This window comes from Corella eumyota, chromosome 4 (genome assembly GCF_963082875.1).
Source record: "Corella eumyota chromosome 4, kaCorEumy4.1, whole genome shotgun sequence".
Taxonomy (NCBI): domain Eukaryota; kingdom Metazoa; phylum Chordata; class Ascidiacea; order Phlebobranchia; family Corellidae; genus Corella; species Corella eumyota.
In genome coordinates, this window is record NC_137493.1 from 1,889,216 (window position 1) to 1,910,535 (window position 21,320).

Genomic DNA, 21,320 nt, shown 5'->3' on the forward strand with positions numbered 1-21,320 from the left:
CATGTTTTAGTTTTTGCCAGTCACTCACACATTGGGAATTAACTGAACTTTAATATGCAGAAATAAAATGTAAAAGCAGTGTTTTTGTTAATTTTTATTTTAGGAAAATTTAATTTTTTCTTTGCCTATAACATCTTTAAGTCTTTTGTTTAACCAAAGCAAATAACAGAACATTTTTTTTAGTTTAATTTGAGGTTTATTTATAATAATGTATTAGTGATAAATTATAAGATAGTGTATTACAATTTGGTATGTTATATAGCGGCATCATATTGGCATATTTTCTGTGAATTGAATTATATATTAATTCGATTAAAAATGAAATTAACAATTAACAAGAATCATATTACAATACCGGTTTATTAATTAATAGTCGGTTAAAATTGTGTTATTTGGTCTATTTTTAAATTCTTGTTACATATTATTAAATGTTTCTTTCTATTTTTGTATTATTAGTTTTATCAAATTCTGTTTTTTGTTGTATTTTCAAATATCCTTAATAGGCTTTAGTTAAAGACATTATAAAAAATGTAAGTTTTTTTTGTTATTTTTAAATTTAGTTTTTGCAAGTTTGTTGTTGTGTCTTAATATGGGATATAAAAGTTATTAATTCATTTATTTATTTTAAGTATTTTTTTTGTTAATTCATTTTAGGTGTAATATTTGTTGTTATTTTTAAAATAAATAAATAAAAGGAATTTTTATGTTTGTTAAAATATTTAATATTTTTTTGTTTAAAAAGTATTTTTTATCTATATTAAGTAGCATGAAATTAAAGGGTCTTTGTTTAATTTCATTAATATTTGATGACAAACAACATCACTATGACGTCATAGGGAACAGATGACTTGGCTACTGACCATACTTCATGTTTAAATAAAAAAAATACAGTCAAAAAATGAAGTTAAATTTAAATAAAAAATTGGAAAAAATTAATTTAAAAAAAAATTAAAAAAAAATCTTGTTAAAATTTTTGTGTTTATATTTTAAAATTTTAAGAAAGTTTGTTGATTAGGATTTGATTGTTACGAAACAATGGTTGCTTGTTTTTAGTTCTGCGTCGAGGCAGCGCGAGATTTTAATCAAGTTAAAATAAGATTAGTGGTTGCACGTTAAAAAATTGTTTAAAGTTATCTGCGATGAATATTGTTGCTTGTTTAGAAGATTACCTAGATTAAAACTTTGCTCATTTGCTGCGTTTGATTTTAGTTTTGTAGTTGATTATTTATACATGGTTCGGCTGGGATTCGAACCTTGGACCTTTCAGATTTTTATCATGGCGTTTAGACCGCTAGGCTACGTCACCACATGAAGAATTCGCGTTAATGTCCGCTTTAGTGCTGCGTTAGTTTGTCGGTGTATGTTTTAGTGATTATGACATTTTTGTTTGTATAAATAACAACAATTAACGTTTGTCTTTTATTGCTCGTTTAATATGACGCGGGGAAATAATTGTGACGTCACAAATGGTTTTCGATGCGACGACCCGGCTTCGAAATTTTTTTATTTTAATTTGTTGCAAGAATGGATCAGTACCTAGGCAGGGGAGTTCCCTTTTACCCAGCAAATGTGCCTTATGACGTCATACAGCAAGGTTAGTGTAATATCAGCATGGTTAAGTTTTTTTGGTTTAAATTTCGTTTTAAAAATGATTTTATGATTTTAGTTTTAACTTAAATGTCAGAATTTATTTACTGCTTGTTAATAAAGTGCTGGCACGAATTTTTGTTTTATTAAAATGTGAAAATGCTTTTTTACTTTAATTAATTTATTAAAAAAGCACTTAAATTTGACATTTTCGATACCTTTGTTTACGTTTTTCTTATTCATAATTCATAAGTTTTTTATTAAAGTTTTTCTTAATGAAGCTTACCGTTAGAAAAATTTAGGAGAAATGTAAATTAGATTTTTTTACAGGACTAATTTACCGTTTAATATTGGGTTAAATTCTTATAAATTATGGTTGATTTTAAATGTCTTATTAACGTTAAAATATACATTTAATTTTTCTGTATATATACATTTGATTTATAATTTTTTTTAAATACCTTTAAAACGTGTTAAAAAAACGTTTAAAAAAGCGAATTTTTTATGCTATTTTATTATTTTATTTCTAAGATGTATGTTAATATATATTTTATAAACATCATAAATGTTAAAATATTACAAAATATACTCTAGGCGTGGTATATTAAACAGGAACAGGATACAACATTGTAAAATGATCATATTACCCCAATAAGTGATAATTTATCGACAAATAAAATCTATTTCTTTTTTTGGCAATTTTATGAGACTCTGTTATTTTTAACGTTATAAATGCTTTTTTGTTATATGACATATGTTAATAATCGATAATAATGCTTTTATTAATATTTTAATTAGTTTTTTGAGTGATATTTATGCAACTACATATGACTTACTATCATAACATTTTTTAAAATATTTTAAAATTTTATAAAATCCCTAAATTCGTCGTTTAAACATACACTTAACATTACTGGTGTTTTATAACACCTGGTCACGTGATCCAGGGGTAACGAGGCATGACGAGAATGTTAGTTGTTGTTTTGGCGCTGATCTTAATCTTGCGAATTCTTCGATCAAATACCGAACTAGTGTTTTGAATGTTTGTTTTCGTTGTCAGTTTATTTATAACAAGCTAGAAATATTCAAACAATTTTGTTAAATTATCAACTCAATACTATGATATATAAATAATATATAAAAAATATTTTAAAGTTACTCATTTTTATGTATAGCTCAATTGATTTTATGATTTAAATTTGTGATTTGCATAAAAGTTTAATTATTTAAAGTTGTGAAATGTTATAAAAACAGTAAAAACTTTAATAGTTGTCGAACATGGATTTTCTCGGAATAAACAATCGTTAAAATTCGGAGATTTTATCCAGACCTTATGACTGTTCCTTATATAGAGTGTGAGAGAATAAAAGAAACGAAAAAGAGAAAGTTTCGCCTCTCTCTCCTAACCACAACGTCACGTATCTGTGCGCAACCATGCGTAAAAATATTCTTTCACCCAACTTCCAAATTTGTTCAAAAAATTTAGAAAACAAAATAGTTTTAGAAATTATATAAATTCCGCCATTTTTGTATTTGCAATCATTTTGATTTTTGACTGATATTTTACCTAACAGAACGACCAGAGTTGCCAAAATATGATTTAAAAAATGGAACTAAAATATCATACATAAAAACCAAAAAAATTAATTTAAAATTTACAAATGAGCTCAAATTAAAGGTTGAAAAAAAATGTCATTTTAAAAAAATAAAAATTTTGATCAATTTTGTTCTTTTGATTTAATATTAGTGACACTTGTTTCGACAACTTATTGTTCTCCAACTTGTTGAGTGTTCTTTGGAGTACTATGACGTCATAATCGCACTAGACTTTGCCGTCGACATTTTGTTTAATGTTAACCCCGAAATAAAACTAACAGAAAGGTTTTTACAGAAGGAGAAAAATGAAAAATTATTTTCTGATTTCATCTGAAATTTTATTCTTAGAAATTTGTTTTTATTCCGGTTGTCATAAAATAATTATTTGCTCACTTTAGAATAATTGCCGCCCTTTATTGTGTATGACCTCACAGTGCTTAAACAAGGCCAGGTTCGTTGAGTCGTCTGCGCGTTATTTGCCCTTCGCGGAGGGTTTTGTTTGTTCGATTGTTGACGATCGCGCGTAATCGCGTTTTTTTTCTACAAAAACTCGTTTTAACTTTTCGGTTCGTTTGTAAGGTGTTTGTGACGCAATAAAGGGTTAATTTTCAGCAAGTCGCATGTCCTTTAATCTGACTTAGAAATTCTAACCTGAGAAACTAGATATTGTGACATCATAGTTTGTTTTGTCTGTTTAGGTCAAAGTTCAGTTAAGGTAAAGTCTAATAGTGGTAAAGCGTGTCAAGGTTTCAACAGATTTTAATATTTAGAAATTTAAAAGAATTCAAATACTGAGAAGTAACTGAATAAGGTGAAAGGAGTTTAAAGATTTTCCCGTGTGCCAAGTTTAAAATTTCGATTATTCATAAACTGGTTATAGGGTCTATTAATATTACCTTGTTTTCTGTTAGACTTTGTGAGAAAAGTGTATTAAATATAACCATCAAAACCATAACCAGCTTAAAGGGGTTAGGTTAAAAAAACAATAATAATACTATGCTATGAAATTACCTTGTATTTTAAGGGTAATTTTAATGTTATAAAAACAATGTTAATTTTTCTAAATTTTAACATTTATTAATAGATTTCTTTTAAACGTTTTTCTTATCTAATAAAGTATTTTTGTATACTGATTAAGCTTACACTAATATTATATATTAATAGGAGTTAAAAAACTTATATTATAACTATATAAGTACTTTTTAACATATATACACATTAATTATAAAGGAATTATCATTTTTTGTAATTATAATTCTATTAATTAACATAATTTTAATTATGTTTAAGAGTTGTCAGAGATAATATTAAAATTTTGAATTAACATATTTTCAGATAATACTTCTTAATATGGTTCGAAAATTTTTAATCTTCAACTACCCTGAGGCAATATTTGGCTGTTACTTAAATTTATCTGATTAACATTTTCATTTTTTTACATTTTTTTCCGTTTTATTAAAGTTTAGGTAAATTTTTATAATTAGTTTTTTTTCTAGTTCTGGATGAAATTTTTTGGTAAAACCTAATTTTTTGTTGGTTTTGGCTTAATTTTATAACAGAGATAATAAAATTTATAGTTTTATTATATAACAGTTTTTAAATTTAATAAAAAATTGAAAATTAGAAAAGGGTTTGTTGGTTGAAAAAAAAAAAAAAAAAAAATTTCAAAATTTTCAAGGACCATTATAAAGTGTCCAGCTGCGAGCTAAAAATTTGAAATTTCATAAAATTGTTGCCTATTTGTTAAACCTATGTTTTGTGAAAGGTCATATTTGTTAATTTTATCAACTTATGAGTTAAAATTTAGAAATTTTAACTAAAGTTTTGGTAAAAATATATTTTTTTCAACAATATTCATAATTTATTTCGTTATTAACTCATGAACAATTATATTTATTACGAGACAATTCCCTGTTTTATTTCGTACAATTAAGCCCGTTGTGACGTCATAGACAGACATGATATTGATTGGTTAAAGTGTTTTATTTGACTTAAACCCTAAAAAGCTTAAATGTGAGCTTAAAAGTGGGTACTTGTGAAGCAAGAACAACGTTTTAACGAATTAACTTCAGTTTAAGTTAAAAATAGAATTGATTGAGTTTTTTGCGGTCAATTTTAATTAGAAGAGTTAGTGGTGTAAGAATTTGGACGACATATAAATAGCAATCAATCTACAAATCTAGAATTAAATTGAAATAAAACATATTTTTGTTATCTTTGTTAATATTTCTTTTTAAGCTTGAAGTTTTTGTTTTAATTTGTTTAATTTTAAGATTAAAAATATCAAACTTTTAAAAATCGAAAGTAAATACTTTAAATAAACACTTTATAACTTCTGATGGTGTGAAAATTTATCACTTGACCGAGCGTTCCCACGCATTAGATTATGACGTCACTGCTATTTTCGCGGAACGTTTTGTTCTTTAAAATTCTAGTTTTTTAAACTTTTTATTATGACGTGACAGATTAAAATAGAAAAAAGGCTGTGAAGCCATAGTAGGTTTAACCTGACATTTGGAAAAAGAAAACACCATTATGAACCATTAAAGACCATTTTATGGTTTAAAACACCATCTTACGTGGAGCAGACGGCCGTATTATATTCCCAGCCACGTGACCAATTGATGACGTCATAATAAACCTGATTGTTGTTGTCAGCCTACGTTCTGTGTCAGACACAAACGTAAGATCTCCGCTTTGCTCAGCTTTTATTTAATTTAATTTACTTTTTTGCTGCTTTTTCACCCGAACTTTTAAGGTTCGAATCCCGGCTTCGGAACCAACATCATGGAGTGTATGTATTGTTGTTATAATCCCTGTTTTAAGTCACAATTATGTAACAACTCTTATTTTATTTTAATTTTTTTTGTTTCACTGCTTTCTCATTGCTTTAAATGTCGCCTTTTTTGCTCTTTTGATTTTAAAAACTAAATTAAATCTGTAGTTAATTTAAAAAACTTAATTTTGGATAAATATTTCTACAACTACTTCAAGTATTATATCAAATTAATAATTTTTTATATAATAAAGTCTATATTTAACTTTTCTTTTAATATTTTTATAGATTTTTAAAACTTTTTTTTTTCTTAGCTCAATCAGTTGGGTGTGTGACCCCAATTCCCGCCAATTCTTATCCCCCAACCCCTGTCGCTGTGGGGCAACTTCCAACTATTCAACAGTTACCCCAGATCAGAGATCCAGAATGGCTCAAAGTCGAGGTTTGTGACATCACAAAGCGAAATCGATTTTAAAACCTAATGTTTTCACGATTAAACTTTACATACTTTAAAATTGTCTTCAATAAAGTAATTGTTTTAAAATGTCTTTTATGACGTCACATTAATGTTGTTATGACGTCACACAGGTGTGTCGCGAGTTCCAGAGAGGCGCGTGCAAACGAACGTCGGAGGAATGCCGATACGCACATCCGGGAAAAAACATTCAGGTGACCTCCGATGGAAAGGTCATCGCATGCTTCGATGCACTTAAGGTGAGTGACGTCATGTTTTGTAACGTCATAACAATTTTGGGTTATTATTTTGTGGATAGAATTAACATTTTAGTGGACATGGTAATAAAAATAGATAAAAAAATGATTTCGGTAAAAAACTGATAAAAAGTTTTAGGAAAAAGAAATTAATCAAAATGAATTAAATTCATGCGTGGTTGTGATGTCATAAACACATGTGCGAGATAAATCGACCTCAGACTAAACAAAGACTTAGCTCGACTTTGTTAAGTTCAACTTTGAATGTTAATCCAACCCTGAGGCGAAACTTGAAATTTTTTGCTTGTTTGACAAATTTTCGCGTTCCTATCGGAAACAAATTTGCGATTTATGACGTCACAAGCACTTATTGTTACGTAGATTGAACGCCGCGACATTAAAATATAAAATTTTTTTTTCTTGATTTAAATAAATATTGTCCACGTGGTCGTTTATTACGCCACGTGGGTTACATTATGACGTCACAAACAAGTAGCGCGATGAAGCGAATTATACACGGGCGGTGAGTAAGTTAACGATCTCGAAAAAGTCCTTTTAAAACTTTAAAAAAATAGAAAATATCTAAAAACAAATAAAGACTTGTTTTATTCTTAGAATTAAAATTTTTTTTTTAACTTTTTATTTCTTGAAAATTTCGAAAATTATTTTTAACAAGTTTTAATAAAAATATGACGATTTCTCTTATTAAAAGAAGAATATTTAAAATTATTAAGTAAAAACACGACACGAACAGGTAAAATATAAATTTAGTAACACAAAGTAAATGAGAATAAAATACTAAATCAGTTTTTTTACATTTGTTTTTTGCGCATCAATAAAAGTAAAATATTTAAAATAAAAATTACATTAATGCAACAGAAAAAAAATGACAAAATTAATTTTATAATTTAAAACATATCATAAATAATAATGTTTGCATAGATTTTAAAATATTATGACATGGTCACTTAACCCATAAATAAAATACTAAAATTTTATTTGACAAATTATTCCTAAAATGATTAATTCCAAATTTAAACTCCAAGTTTACATAGGAGTGATTGATATCAAATATGTTTTTACAAACTTTTACATGTTAATTGAACCGTGACCCTAGTTGAGGATAAATATTTGTTCGGGTTACGCTTTGCTGACTTTCCGGATACGGTCTGCTGATTTTACTCGTGCCTTAATTTGTCTAATTCCATTCAGAAATGTTGATTGTGACGTGTTAAAAGATCGATTGTTATCTTCGAACTCGTCACAATTGACTCCTGTTTTGATTCGAATTTGCTTAAATTAAACTCTTTTTACTTCAAGTTCGACACTGTGACGTCATAATGTTATCTAGAATGCCAAATTGTCCCAGTGGAATCGTAAACCCTTTCACCAATTTAAAAATAAATTTTAAATTAAAAAGTTGTTATAAATTCGAGTACTTGGTTGTTAAAGAGTTGCATTCGTTTGTAGAAATATATCTGTGACGTCATAACTAACTGAAGATTAAAGAAATTAAATATTTGTTGGAAACATTTATTTTACAGGGTTTCCCCGGGGAATTATAAAAGAGTTTTAAAAATAAAAGATCAAAATTTAAAGAAGAAAAATTTATTCTTGTTTATTTGTAAAAAAAAATTTAAACACCGAAAAACTTACCTTGAATAAGATTTTAAATTATTTGTTTTTATAATTTACATAGTTCAAAATTTCTAAATTTCATGGTTTTTATAAAGTTAGCAAATAAATCAAATGAAGGAAATCGTTAAAGTTTTAATACTTCCGAAAACTTCCGATATTACTTAAAACCAGTTGCTGAAATAAGTGTCAAAATACAATTAATTTAATTTAACAAAAAACTATTATTACGTCATAGACCCTTAATTTACGTCACTATCACGTCAAATTATAAAATTTGACGATTTTTAATAAAAATTTGATTAAATTTGGTGAAAAAGAATCTGGGTGGTCAAAATTAGGGGTGTCTGCTATAAGGGCGATACTTATTCTAATCCTATGGCAATAAAACTTATCATTATCCAACAAATTATTAGTTTTCAAACCCAAGTTCGTATTATTATCGGTTTAAGTACATAAAGTACTTATATCCTGTGCTTGGTCGCATTGTTCGCAAACAATTCCCCGTCTGTGACGTCACAGAAGGATCACAATGGGTTTTATGTTTGAATAAACAACGAGTTTTTAAGATTTTGGAGACTAGGATAATTCATGTTAAAAGAATTTTAATCGACATAATTATTTTCGGTTTTAAAGGTTAAAATAATTTTCCGATTTTTTTTGTTTTTTGGTCATTTCTCATAACAATTATAAAGAGTATTTTTATGTTAAAATTTTATTTTTTGGATTACCAAAAGTTTTATATTGTTAAAAGATTTGAAAACACATTATTAAAGTCAAAATAAGCTTAAAATTAAATCGAAACATCGTGTTGAGGTTTTTATTTACGCAAATATTTGACCGCTAGTGGGTAGCAATGTGTTGTTACGTTGTCTTTAACATTCACGTGTTTACCAAATTCTAGATAAATAATTATATTAAAATATTATTTAATAATTTTTCAACAGTAAATTCTGGAATTACCCTTTTAATTTTTATTGATTTGTGATATTGTGATGTCATACGCATTTAATTCAATTCAATCGATGTTATATCCGTGATTTCTTATGACGTCACTATAGTTTGATTGACAGTTGCCTAAATTCACCTAAGATGTTGAATCGGTGGAAGTGTTTGTGACGTCATAAGTAAAAGGAAATATTTGTCGCGCGACTTCCAACCATAGAAAACATGGTCACGTGACTATTTGTATAAGTTTTCAGTAATTCGAGATTTGAATAACTTTAATGCGACGTTGATGTGACTTAATAAGGTCGCAGGTGATGTTTTAATGTTGTTAACATTATTTTAATTGCTTGTTAATTTTTCGAATCTTTATTTCACAATTTTTGACGGATTATTTGCTGGCGTTATGTGGTGTTAGTTAAGAAATTTACATTAAATGTAAATGCTTATTTTGGACATTGCAAGCGTTAAAAAAATGTTAAAGTTATTTCAGTTAAAGAACGAAAATTTTTAAACTTGTTATTATTGTAAATATTGTGTCTAAAAAAATTCACTTATTTTCTGCAAATTGTATTGACAGTTTTGGTAAGGTAAAATGCGCTGAATAATTTCAAATAATTTTAATAAAAAAATTTAAATTTTAAAAGTGATGTTTTTACCAAAATCTTTGTCAATTTATTATTTAAATTAGAACGACAGGGTTTTGCTTTATTGTTTACTAGTAAATATTTAAAGTTAAACGAATGCATCAAAACCTGGTTTAAGACAAAGTAATGTTTACCATGTTTTGTTTGTTTTATGTTAATTTACCAAAATTCTTATCAAAGATTAATATTTCACATAATACCTGCTACAACTATTATATGTATATTAACCTCATCAATTTAAGACTGTAAAAAGGCAACGTGGAGTGTCGCATATATGGGTTATATTAAGGTGAAAGAGTTGTGAACTTGCTTGCTTTTTGTTTGTGCAAAGTACTGGTTAAAGTTAATCATTTCTACCCTGCTTAAATTTATGGTTCACACGAGTTAGGTTTTGAAACCTTGAACACGTTGCAGTTCAGCAAAAGTTGTCTTATCATATCAGCAGAGTCTGCAAAAAAATATTAGGGTGTTTTTTTTAATTAGAAACGAGTAGTTAGATTGAAGTAGTGCTATTATCGTTTTTTTTTAAATTAGTTTTTCATTATTAGGAAAACAATTGTAAAATTTATATTGTTAATTTCGTTACACTAATATTATAACTTTGCAGAAATTAAACTTAAATAAAAGTCATTTAAATATTGGTTTAATTAACAAGTTGTTAACAGATTTCCATTCTTTTTAAATGCGTGGTCTTAAAAAAAGTAAAACTTAATTATTTTGTTTTTTTTTCACCAAGTTTTGTCTCCTTATAAAGGTCGTCTCGTTTCATTGTCATGGTTTAATGCGCCTGGTTTCACATGGTTGATTCTCATGGTTTTTACATGGTTAATCGGAGTTTTGGTTTACACAAAAACTTGTTGATATTCCGATTTTTTTCACAGGAAAAATTCAAATTATTTTTTAGAAATTTTGTTTTTTTAGTAAGCGTAAAATATAGATAAAAAATCAAATTTAATAATTTTAAAACAGTTCCTCGTTTAAGGCTTGGTTAGAATGACTGCAATTTTCTTAAACTTTTAGCTAAAAATTAAAAAAAAAATTAAAAAATCTTTTCGACGAAAAATTACATTAAACTAGCTCTGCATAGTTGGCTCATGGTAGAAGCATTGTTGCACATAGTAACGACTTTGTTCGCATGATAGTTTGCAAAAAATATTTATATTACGTTAACAAAATGCATTAACCTGTATGTTAAACCCTTTAACATTTTTGCAAACTTTATTGCATGTAAACAACATAATATTGGTGCGTCTATGTGTTGGTGGTAGTTAAAAGGTTGGTATAGGTTCATTGTTTTATTTAAAATAATTTCCGGACATTTTACATGAATAAGTATGTAGTCATTTTCAACAAATTCAACATTTTAACAAACTTTATTTCTCGATTTTGAATCAATTTAAATGTATAGTTTTGTGTTTATAAAAAGGTCGAAATGTAAAATAAATAGTTTTAGTTTTAGATTCGTTTTTCTAGGTAAAAGGAATTCGAATAAATTGAGATTAAATAAAAAATTTTTTGTTGTTAGTTTTTCCAGGAAAAGTTGAAAGTATTTATTAAAATTAATCCAAATTCTGAGGTCGACATCAAACGAAAATTTGCTTCGATCTTGGACTAAAAACTTTTATTAATTCAAAACTTAAACGATATTTATTCAAGCTTAAACGATTATATTAAATATAATTGCATTCTGCTACTTAAGTTAAGTCGTAGGGCCAAAATATTAAAATTTTTTACCAAAAAAAACGATTTACTTAACAAATAAAAATCAAACGATTTTAAAACGTTGGGGACTTTGTAACAATTTTGTTCACATGTTATAATGTTTACTTAGTCGAGGGTTTTTGTTAGCTTTAACTCAAGTTTTAGTGTTTCATAATTGAACGACATCGTCGTAGAAGGTCGATTCAACTTTTAAAAGTTCTAGAAAATTCCTTAATTGGTTTAAAATTAATTTTCCACAAGTGCAAATACACAAAACCAATATTTAAATAACCGAACAGATTCAAGATTGTGACGTCACAAAGATAAATCGAATGTTGATTGTTGTTAAAGACCACCTCAAAGTAGAAAACACTTGAAGGTCCGAGCCAGACACAACTAACATTAAATGATTGTGACGTAACAGAGTGTGTGTGTGACGCGGTCGTGCGCGCGCGTAATCGACGAAAAAGTGGCCAAAAGTTTTTAAACAAAAATTTTCCGAAACATTTTTGACTTTTGGTCGAGAACTTCGCTTGTTCGCTGTTGTGTGACGTAATATCAGAAAGTGTGACGTAATAATGAACATCAAATATCAAAATTAGTTTAGAAATGATTAAAACTCTAAATTGTTAATTTTGAAGAAAAATAATAAAAGTTTGACTTTGCAGTAGTTGCCACGTCGCTCAATGTAAGGTGACGTCAGTTGAGGTTAAATGACGTCACAATGTTAGTATAAGTTAAAACTTTAGACAGACTATATAAAGTCGGATTTATAAAAACAAAATATTTAAAGTTGACTTTCGTTTCAAAGTTTTGGCAACATTGCTGTGCAGTGAGGTGTGACGAGGTGTGCCTAAGTGGTTCCGCTTCACTGCACACGCACCATTAACGCGATGATGGTTTTGTGACGTCTTAAATTGTTTAATGACGTGTGAAGTAAATTTGCAAACTTGGTAAAACTGAAATTTCGTTATTTTACTTTCAATGTTATGAAAACGCTTTGTCATCGATGATTTTATGTAACAGTGACGTCACATACGTCAGTGTTGTCAAAGATGGTATTGTGGTGACGTCACAATTGCTATTACAATGACGTTATAGTTGATAGTTCCCGTCTTAACGTCCTTCTTTCTAGCTAACTTCCCACGTGGTCGAAGCGAGCTGAGAAAGAAGCTCATTAAAACGTTTATCCTCAAACTGGGCCAACTTTAAAATAATTATCCTCTTTTTGGGTTCTTTTAACATTTTTATGTTTTTACCCTTTTCTTAAACAATTAAAGTAGTTAAAGCTAAAAACTTTAATTGTTATCTATAAGTAATTTTTTAAACTCTTTTCTTACTAAACCTTCTTTATCTTAACCTACCTCGTCGTTAAAGGGTTGATATTAGTATAGGTGGGACCTCACCTTAAGCGTTACCCTCAATTTACCCCGAACAACTCACACGTGACCTACGTCACCCCCGAGGGGTTAATGACGTCACTTATCACCTTTTTGTTAAAATATGAGGCGATCTGTCGCTTCGACTTCGATATTGGATTGAAAATGGAAGTTGAGGGCACTTTCGATTGTTAAAAACACTTGAGTCGCTTTCATGTCACTTTCGCGCTCCGTTTCGACCAATCAGAACGCTGCGTTGTATAAATACCTTGTTCAATCGACCGTGACAGAACATCTCGCATTTAAATCAACTTTTTAATTTCCCGGTTGTTATGACAACAAGATAATCCTCTTTAAACAATTAAATTGTCTTTTTATTATGACGTCATTGTTGCAAAAATGGCGTCTCCAATCTCTTACTTTTTTTAAAAAACTAAATCGAGGATAACTTGAATTTATTACTTTGTGACGTCATACTTAAATAGTAAAATTACTGATATGGTTTTGTGACGTCATATAACGAAGATTGGTTTTAAAATTTAAAATTAACTTAATGTTTTTATCTTTGCATTCACAGATTTAATTATAAAATATAACATTTTTGTGACGTCATAATTGTTAATTATCACAGGGACGTTGTAACAGAGAGTCGTGCAAATATCTTCATCCGACTTATCAGCTGAAGCAACAGCTTGAAATAACTGGACGACAGACCTTGATGCAGAACAGAGCGATGTTACAACAAATGTTACCTCTGCAACATCAACCTGGTGTGGTTCAGGCCTCGATCCCGCAGGGAAGCATTTTAGGATATGAGGTGAAAATTTAGTTTTTTAAGATCATTAAATTTTGAGTAAAAATAGTTGCAATTTTTGGTGATTCGATTCAAATTTTTAGGTCGAATTTACACAATTTTTAACACCTAATTTGTAAATGAATTTTTTTTTTCTTTTTTACCAATAAAAAAAGACTTTTTTTGCGATTTTTTCTTAATTATTACAAAATATAAAACTGTTAAATAGTGGCTGTTAAGTTAAAATTTTGCAGCATCTTAAGCTCTTGCAAAGTTTGACATACTTCTTTGTAACTTTATGATTTTATAGAATATATTTACATATTTAAGTAAAAAGGGGTTAAATTACAATTTATAAACGTTTAAATACACTGAATTTAAAAATCATTGTACTTGTAAGTAATAAAAGTAATAACAGTAAATGACATTTTATAGGAGTTAGTCAAAAAATGATAAAAAATGGAATTAAATTGACCTACTATTTAAAGTTGCGAATCTAATAAAACAACTTTTCAGTTTGGTTTAAAATTTCGCGAGTTTAACGTTATCCAATTTCACCAAAACATTTACGAACAAAAAAATTCAAACTCCCGAAACTTTTCGCTTCATTTAAAATCCATAAATCACCAAAAAAACTTTAAATTTTCGATCATTTTTGAAATTATCGGCGCACGTCTGCGTCTAGACTTTTTGGGGCGTTTTCTTTAATCGTTATTTTCCAGTTTATTTGACTTTGTTCAAGTTATTAATGCAAACTCATTTACGTTAATATTTAACAACCCGACCTGACAGATTTACTAGCGCGACACTATGACGTCATAGTTGATTGTTTGCGAACAATTCCTCGAATAAACGATCGCTTTTCATAGCTTTTTGAAATTTTTGATTTATAAGACAAATAATTAAAATTTTACGTAAATTATCGAATAGTTTAGAATTTAAAATTTAGTTTTTGGCAAATAAATTTGTTAAATTAATCAAATAAATGTTTTTTTTTTATATTTTATTTAAAAATTAACTCTTATTAAAACACTGTGCTCTTTGCTGCCCACTGCCGTTAACAAATATTTTAGTTTTTATTAAAAATTTAGCAGCTTTGCCATTTTTCCACGAATTCAATTTTTTTTAATTTATTGCTCAGCAAGTTGCAAGCAGTGCTCCGCAGCCCCACCAAGCGGCCATGATTAGCGGATTGCACGCGGTACCAACCGGTCAGCTTTATAATCCGTCGCCTTCTGCTTACAGCATGCTACCTACAGGTATAAATACATAAAACAATATTGTTGGTATATCTATTATACAACAACTTACATAAATTTAGTAGATTGGTACAAAGAGCCTTTTATGCAGCTATTAGCTTATTGAATTCCTTTGCTTCACATTCCTATTTTAAAAACTATTGTCTCAACTAGATTGACGCCTTTATGTAAGGTATAACTATATAGTTTGGCTTATTACTATTAAATTGATTGTCGTAAGAGGGTTGGACTAATCATTGCTCAATTAATTAGCCATTGCACTACAAGCGACAGATTGTTTTCTATTAAGGGCCTATAAATTTGGCACACAAGTTCCTTTGTATGTAGATGTACAACGCTTTATTGTTGCTGTATAATCAATGTCAAATAAAGCCTTATATTAATCCACTAACTAAAATGCTATACTAACTTTTCTGTACTTGGGTAAAAAGGAAATATTTAATAAAACAACAAAATTCGTTTCTAGATTTGGGGGTCAATCAACATTTCATCTCACCCTACACCCTCCAAACTTACCAGATCCAAAACCCGATGAACCAGATTAACCATTTAAACCAGTTGAATCAAATCAACCAGATTAACCAGTTAACTTTACAACACCAGCAAACCACTCAGACTGCTGCTATGCTGCCATCTGCTGGTGGATTAAGAGCCGACAGATTGGAGGTTAGTTAAAAATTAAAAAAAAAATAAACAAATTCTGTTAAATTTTTTTAAAACTTTCACACTTATGCTATGGTTTGAATTGTTTCAATTTTGTCTGTTTTTTGAATTAAATAATTTGAATTGAGAAGCTTAATATTGTTCGAACAAAATTAAAGTCTTTCAATATAAGAATTAATTAAAGAAATTGCATTTTAAAGAGTTACAAAATATGCAAAATATTCATGAAATTTTAAAGTTTGGCTAAAGAGATTTTTTACTAAAATGTAAAACCTTGCCAATCAATACTATCTTATCAAAAATTAATTAAAGTTATATAAAATCATTTTTTTTCTCTTTTTAGCATTATTTTATTATTTTTAATGTTAATAATTTAAAGGTTTGTCGTGACTTCCAGCGTGGTAACTGCACACGGGGTGAACTAGAATGTCGTTACGGACATCCACATGATCGCGCTCTCATTGACGTCACGGACAACACTGTCACCGTGTGTATGGATTTCATCAAGGGGAGGTGCACAAGGGAGAAGTGCAAATACTTTCACCCTCCCTCCCATTTACAGGTAACTGTTTATCCCCAATTGGGGACATTTAAAAGCTTGTATATAATTAGTTGGGCAAATGGGTTTAAAAACAATTAATAAAAAGTTTTTGACTTTCTTTACTAATTTTAGATTAAATTTATTGTCTTATTTAGTTTATAGTTGATTTATAAATTTATTTTTATGGTTATTGTCTGTTTACTGGTTAGAATTTGTTTTTATTTTGTGAATTGTGAAAATGTTGGTCCAAAGGCTTTTTGCTTCCATGTTGCTTTGCTGAGTTGTGTTAATTTCAACAAGTTTGCTTTCAAATGCTTTCGTGCTTTTTTCTTCAATTATTTCGCTTGAGCTTCAATTTGTTTTCAGGTTAAAATCCGAGCTTCCCAAAATCCCTCGCTTTCTTATTTATCCTCGCTACAAGGGACATCCCCCCAACCCGCTACCGTCATGGTACTTGCATGAATTTTAAATTTATTTTATTTAAAATTATTTTAGGTTTTAATAAAAGATATTATAGGGATTATTTATTGGCATGGACTAAAATTTTTACATATATTGGGAATATATTATAATTTTCTTATTAACAGATTAATGAAAATAAAATATTCAAATACAATATTGCATGAAAAAAATATTTTTAAAACTAATGTTAGGCTGAATAAATATTTAAGACAAATGTGTATATGTTTTAATAGTTTTAAGGGTGCATGGAATATAACTTAACTAACACTTTAGCTAATGATAAAGGGTAGAGAAAATTACATTATTATAAATGGGTTGTTTGCAGTTTAATTTGCTTGCTTGACTTGTTTGTTTAATATTTCTTGTTTTGGGCTAAATTTGCAATAAACTTTTACAAAGCAAGCAGATTAATAAAAGCAATTTTAAACCTGCCTTATAATAGTGTTTTAGCTTTTTAGGTGCTTACTGATTATGCTTTTCTTGTTTTTACCCTCTTTTACCCCATTTACCCCTTTAATTAAACCCCCATTTCTTGATTTATTTCCTACTTAGAACCCACAACCTGCAAAGCGAATCTTAACAATCGATAATTTGGTAAATAATCAAAATAATTATTTGCTCTCTAATTTTTTTATTTTTTCTTTAAAATTTAACTTTACTCTCCTATTAAACAATCAAATTTATGACATTCTTGCTATTCAGTTTTCATTTTTTTTTTATTTTAATTTTAATCTTCAAGACCATATATTATCATTTTTTCAAAGCTTAAATTTTGATCTTTTATCAAACTTATTCAATTAATTCTGGATAAAAAGTTAAACCCTGTATTAGATTTGAGCATTGTTTAAATTCTACTTAACAATTAGGCAAACATGGTCGATTATCTTTGAAAAAACAGTATTTTTAATTTTAATTACTTCTTAATACAATATAAACGTTTTACACAATCATTTTATACTTCTTCAGATCTCTCCATCTTACTTTAAATTTAAATAATTGGTGACTAGTTCCTTAGATCTTTACTTCCACCTATTTGTAACCTTTGACCCTTTTCAATTAACCCCCTTTTACCCATCTTTCTTGCTGCATGGCCACCGAGCATGTTTAGTTTAACGAGACCCTAAACCCTACCTAACCCATTATAGATGACAAGTGGGGGTGCATTGGGGCAACCCCCTATCAAGAGACATGCCCTGGAGTCGCAGATGATCACCCCTGTGACATCATCAGGGGTTTCCCCTGGGCTGACACCTCCACCCGGTGGACAATCGCAGAGTGCAGCCTTAGCTGCATTGTACGGCAGTTACAACACCAGTTTGCCAGGATTGACTCAGCATCATGTTCAACCCACAACTGCTGCTTACTATCAACAAGGTTTTAATTATTAATTAATTTAATCAGCAAAATTTAGCTGAGTAATACAATGACTTCAAACAAAAAAATATTAAGTAAATAAGGGTTGAAAGTTTTATAAATTTAAAACATTTTTGATTTTTTTAGGGGTTCCAATGTTGCAACTCTATGGAGGTGCTGGTGCGATCCCTAGCGCCCCCTCTGGTCAACTAACCCCACTTAATGCCCCCCTGAACCACCTACCAACCACAACAACAGCGACACCTAATGGCACTGCTGCTACTTATGCTCTTTTAAACGGGCAGAATCAGGTAAAGTTTAAATTTAATATTTCTTAGTTTTGTATGTATGGATGTTTAATTTTAAATTTTTTTGATGTGTTAAAATTTTGATTTATTCGTAAACAACCAACTAAACTACTAACAAAGCTTGCTTGTAAAAATGTTGTCTTACTAACAAGTAATGATTAATTTATTTTTAATTACTTTTTAATATTAAAAGTTGTTTTCACTATGTGAGTTTAAAAACATTTTTTTACCCAAGTTGAATTTGTTATCTGTATAAAAATTTGAAAATGTTGTTTAAAAAGTTTGAAATAATATCGAAACAACAACCACCACTATGTGGCGCTACAACGTTAACAGTTTGTCGAGATTTCCAATCGAGCAAGTGTACTCGCCCATTCTGCCGATTTGTTCACGTCAGGGAAGGTAGTGTGGCATAGTCACAACTCCTGTTTTACTATAATTAAGCTGCGGTCACATCTGCTGTTGTGACACATTTGAATTAATTCTGTCACAGGCCCTGTTTTCAGGCAATGATAGTTTGGGCACAATTTGGCCACAACCTTTTTTCACAATTTTATGGCAAATAAAATTAATTGTGGCCCACATGGTCCTAATTTTGTTACATTTTCTGTTGCAAAAAAAGTAAAATCACTGCTCAGATGTTTTTTTAAAACTTTGATACAATTTAAGTTTAAATGATAAACAATAAAAAAGGTGCATTGTTGTGTTTTTGTTATTATTATCTGCTGCACAATTTTAAGTTTTTGTTTGACATGAACAGCAAATTAATTTGGATTTTAGAAATTATTTGATCACTTTATTTTGTTAATTTTTGGGGTTCTTAATTTTTTACTTTGTGCATTTTTTAGCTGCACCACCATATTATATAGTTTGCTGTTATTTTATTTAACATAGCATTAAGTAATAATAACAACTCGATTTTTAATAAGATTTAATTTGTTTTAGATTATGTTGAAATAAAAGACGACAAAGTTACAATTTGCAAAGACTTTTTACTGGGTAAGTGATTTTAGAATTTATTGAAGTTTAAACATTTACTATTTTAGTTAAAATTTAATTAATAATTTTTTTCTTTAGGTCGCTGTTTGAGACCCTTGTGCAAATTTTATCATTTTCCAACTACCACATCCGGGGAATCCCCAGTCCTAGACACCCCCAACAATCTGGTAATTCCCCAACAAGGATACTCCGGAATTATTTCCGAAGCTATCGGGGTTTGATGACGTCACATTATTGCGTCACACGAGTTTCTTGACGTCACACTTGTTCCACGACAGTTCTTTGTTGATTTTAAACATTTACGTGTGAATTATTACGTCATATTTAAGATGACGTCATCAATTAACACGTCATAGTTGTTTGTGTGTGAACAAAATATTTGCACGTTTTTGCCACTTTTGGCGCCTTTTAGTTTCACAAAATCGTGTTCCAATGTTTCTGATGACGTTATTACGGACGATATGACGTCATCAACGTAGAAATTATTATTTTACTGATTTTAGTGTTTTAGACAATTTTAAATGTTTTTAGTGCGAGAAGTTTCAAATATTTTAGCCTTTTAACTTTTAATATTTTTGTTCCAAAGTTTTATCCAATTTTTAAGTTAAAAAAGTTACTTTTTTCGCTGGTTATTCAAAGTTGTTACTTTTTCACCCAACAAGTTCATTTTTCTTCGTCGGTAAATCGCGAACGTCAACTTTTTAAAAAGCTGTGATATCTTACTGCCTTACATGGTCGTATGACGTCACCCAGATGACGTAATCTTATCGTTATGGCGTCACTGACGTTATGTTATTGTTACCTAAACGCTAATTTATAGCGACCCGAATTTTAAAGGAATTATTATTTTTTGTTTTTATTGTAAAAGGGTGCAGACCAATATTGTCATTAACAAAAATATTTTCCATTTTTTTAGAAATTTTATTTAAATTTTAAAACTGGATTTTTTTATTGACCGAATTTAAGATTAAGGGTGAGGACAAACCTTATCACTGGAGGGTCTGCACCTTTTCTTGTACATTATTTTTATTCTCGTTTTGTTTACCGCTTGGTCCTTTAAGTTCCACGATTTACTGTGACGCCGCGTCTTCCCGCACTTACAGTTCCATGACGTCATCATTTCGTCATCAAATTGTCAGTGTTAGCGCACCGCTTGGGTGGTTACATTACGTCATAATTTGGTACAACGTCATAATACCTTTTTGATCATAAATCATGTTTTGTATTTTTTATTCAAAATTTTACGTCATAAATAGACAAATTGACGTCATAAGAAATTGCGCAATACGTCACACGAAATGATAATTTTGTTCCTTAATTTTGTTGCTTGATACGAAGTATCTCGGCTTATTCCCCACTGCCCCTTGCGCATGTGCAATCAAGCGCATTATGACGTAGATGTGACGTTGATCGTGTCGTCTGCGCGGAGCTCGCGTGTAGTAAAGTAGAGCGGGGAGTCATACTCCCCCCATGCCCCCCTGAGCGTTTAACGCACTTTGTACATACATACTAATCTTGTTTGGTGACGTCATTAAAGTGTGACGTCACCGTATTAATTGTATTTAATGACGTAATTGTAGTATTGTTCGTATTTGATGACTTTTTTAATTAATAATGTATTTAATTATAACGTCATAATATAAATTATAATCCAAGTCATTGAATTATTTATTTGTTTACGTAATAATTGTTTGTGTAATATAAATGTAATCACGTCACAGATTTGTGACGTCATACATTATATAATTTTGGTTTTGAAACGATTTAAAGTATTCGGATCCTGATTAAACCTATATTAACCAAACATTGTTTTCTTTTTGTAACGTCATAATACCAAGATGATGTCACGTAAACAACTAGTGACGTCACAGGATTAAATTAAGTTTTTATTTGCGCGCGACAACGTACAGATCACAACTACTTTTACAACATTTCGAATGTTATGCCATTAATAAGTTGTTGACG

General features: G+C 29.2%; 1 protein-coding gene across 1 annotated transcript; it reads left to right on the forward strand.

Moving 5' to 3' along the window:
• The first annotated feature begins 755 nt into the window (after window positions 1-755).
• On the forward strand, window positions 756-19,573 carry LOC145751013 (muscleblind-like protein 2a). The gene is made up of 13 exons (XM_082567082.1): window positions 756-1,594; window positions 6,274-6,401; window positions 6,548-6,673; window positions 13,609-13,794; window positions 14,912-15,029; window positions 15,496-15,695; window positions 16,072-16,254; window positions 16,600-16,683; window positions 17,248-17,289; window positions 17,841-18,069; window positions 18,196-18,359; window positions 19,302-19,355; window positions 19,434-19,573. Exons 1-12 carry the CDS (start codon window positions 1,525-1,527, stop codon window positions 19,314-19,316), a joined length of 1,545 nt encoding a protein of 514 aa, XP_082423208.1. The 5' UTR covers window positions 756-1,524; the 3' UTR covers window positions 19,317-19,355; window positions 19,434-19,573.
• Window positions 19,574-21,320: the final 1,747 nt, after the last annotated feature.

What these genes read in the sequence shown, in the direction of transcription:
- LOC145751013 (XM_082567082.1), top strand. Translation starts at nt 1,525, where the DNA reads ATGGATCAGTACCTAGGCAGGGGAGTTCCCTTTTACCCAGCAAATGTG. An exon ending in TAAGAGCCGACAGATTGGAG is followed by an intron (nt 15,696 to 16,071) that starts GTTAGTTAAAAA and finishes AATAATTTAAAG; the next exon opens with GTTTGTCGTGACTTCCAGCG. An exon ending in TCTTAACAATCGATAATTTG is followed by an intron (nt 17,290 to 17,840) that starts GTAAATAATCAA and finishes AACCCATTATAG; the next exon opens with ATGACAAGTGGGGGTGCATT.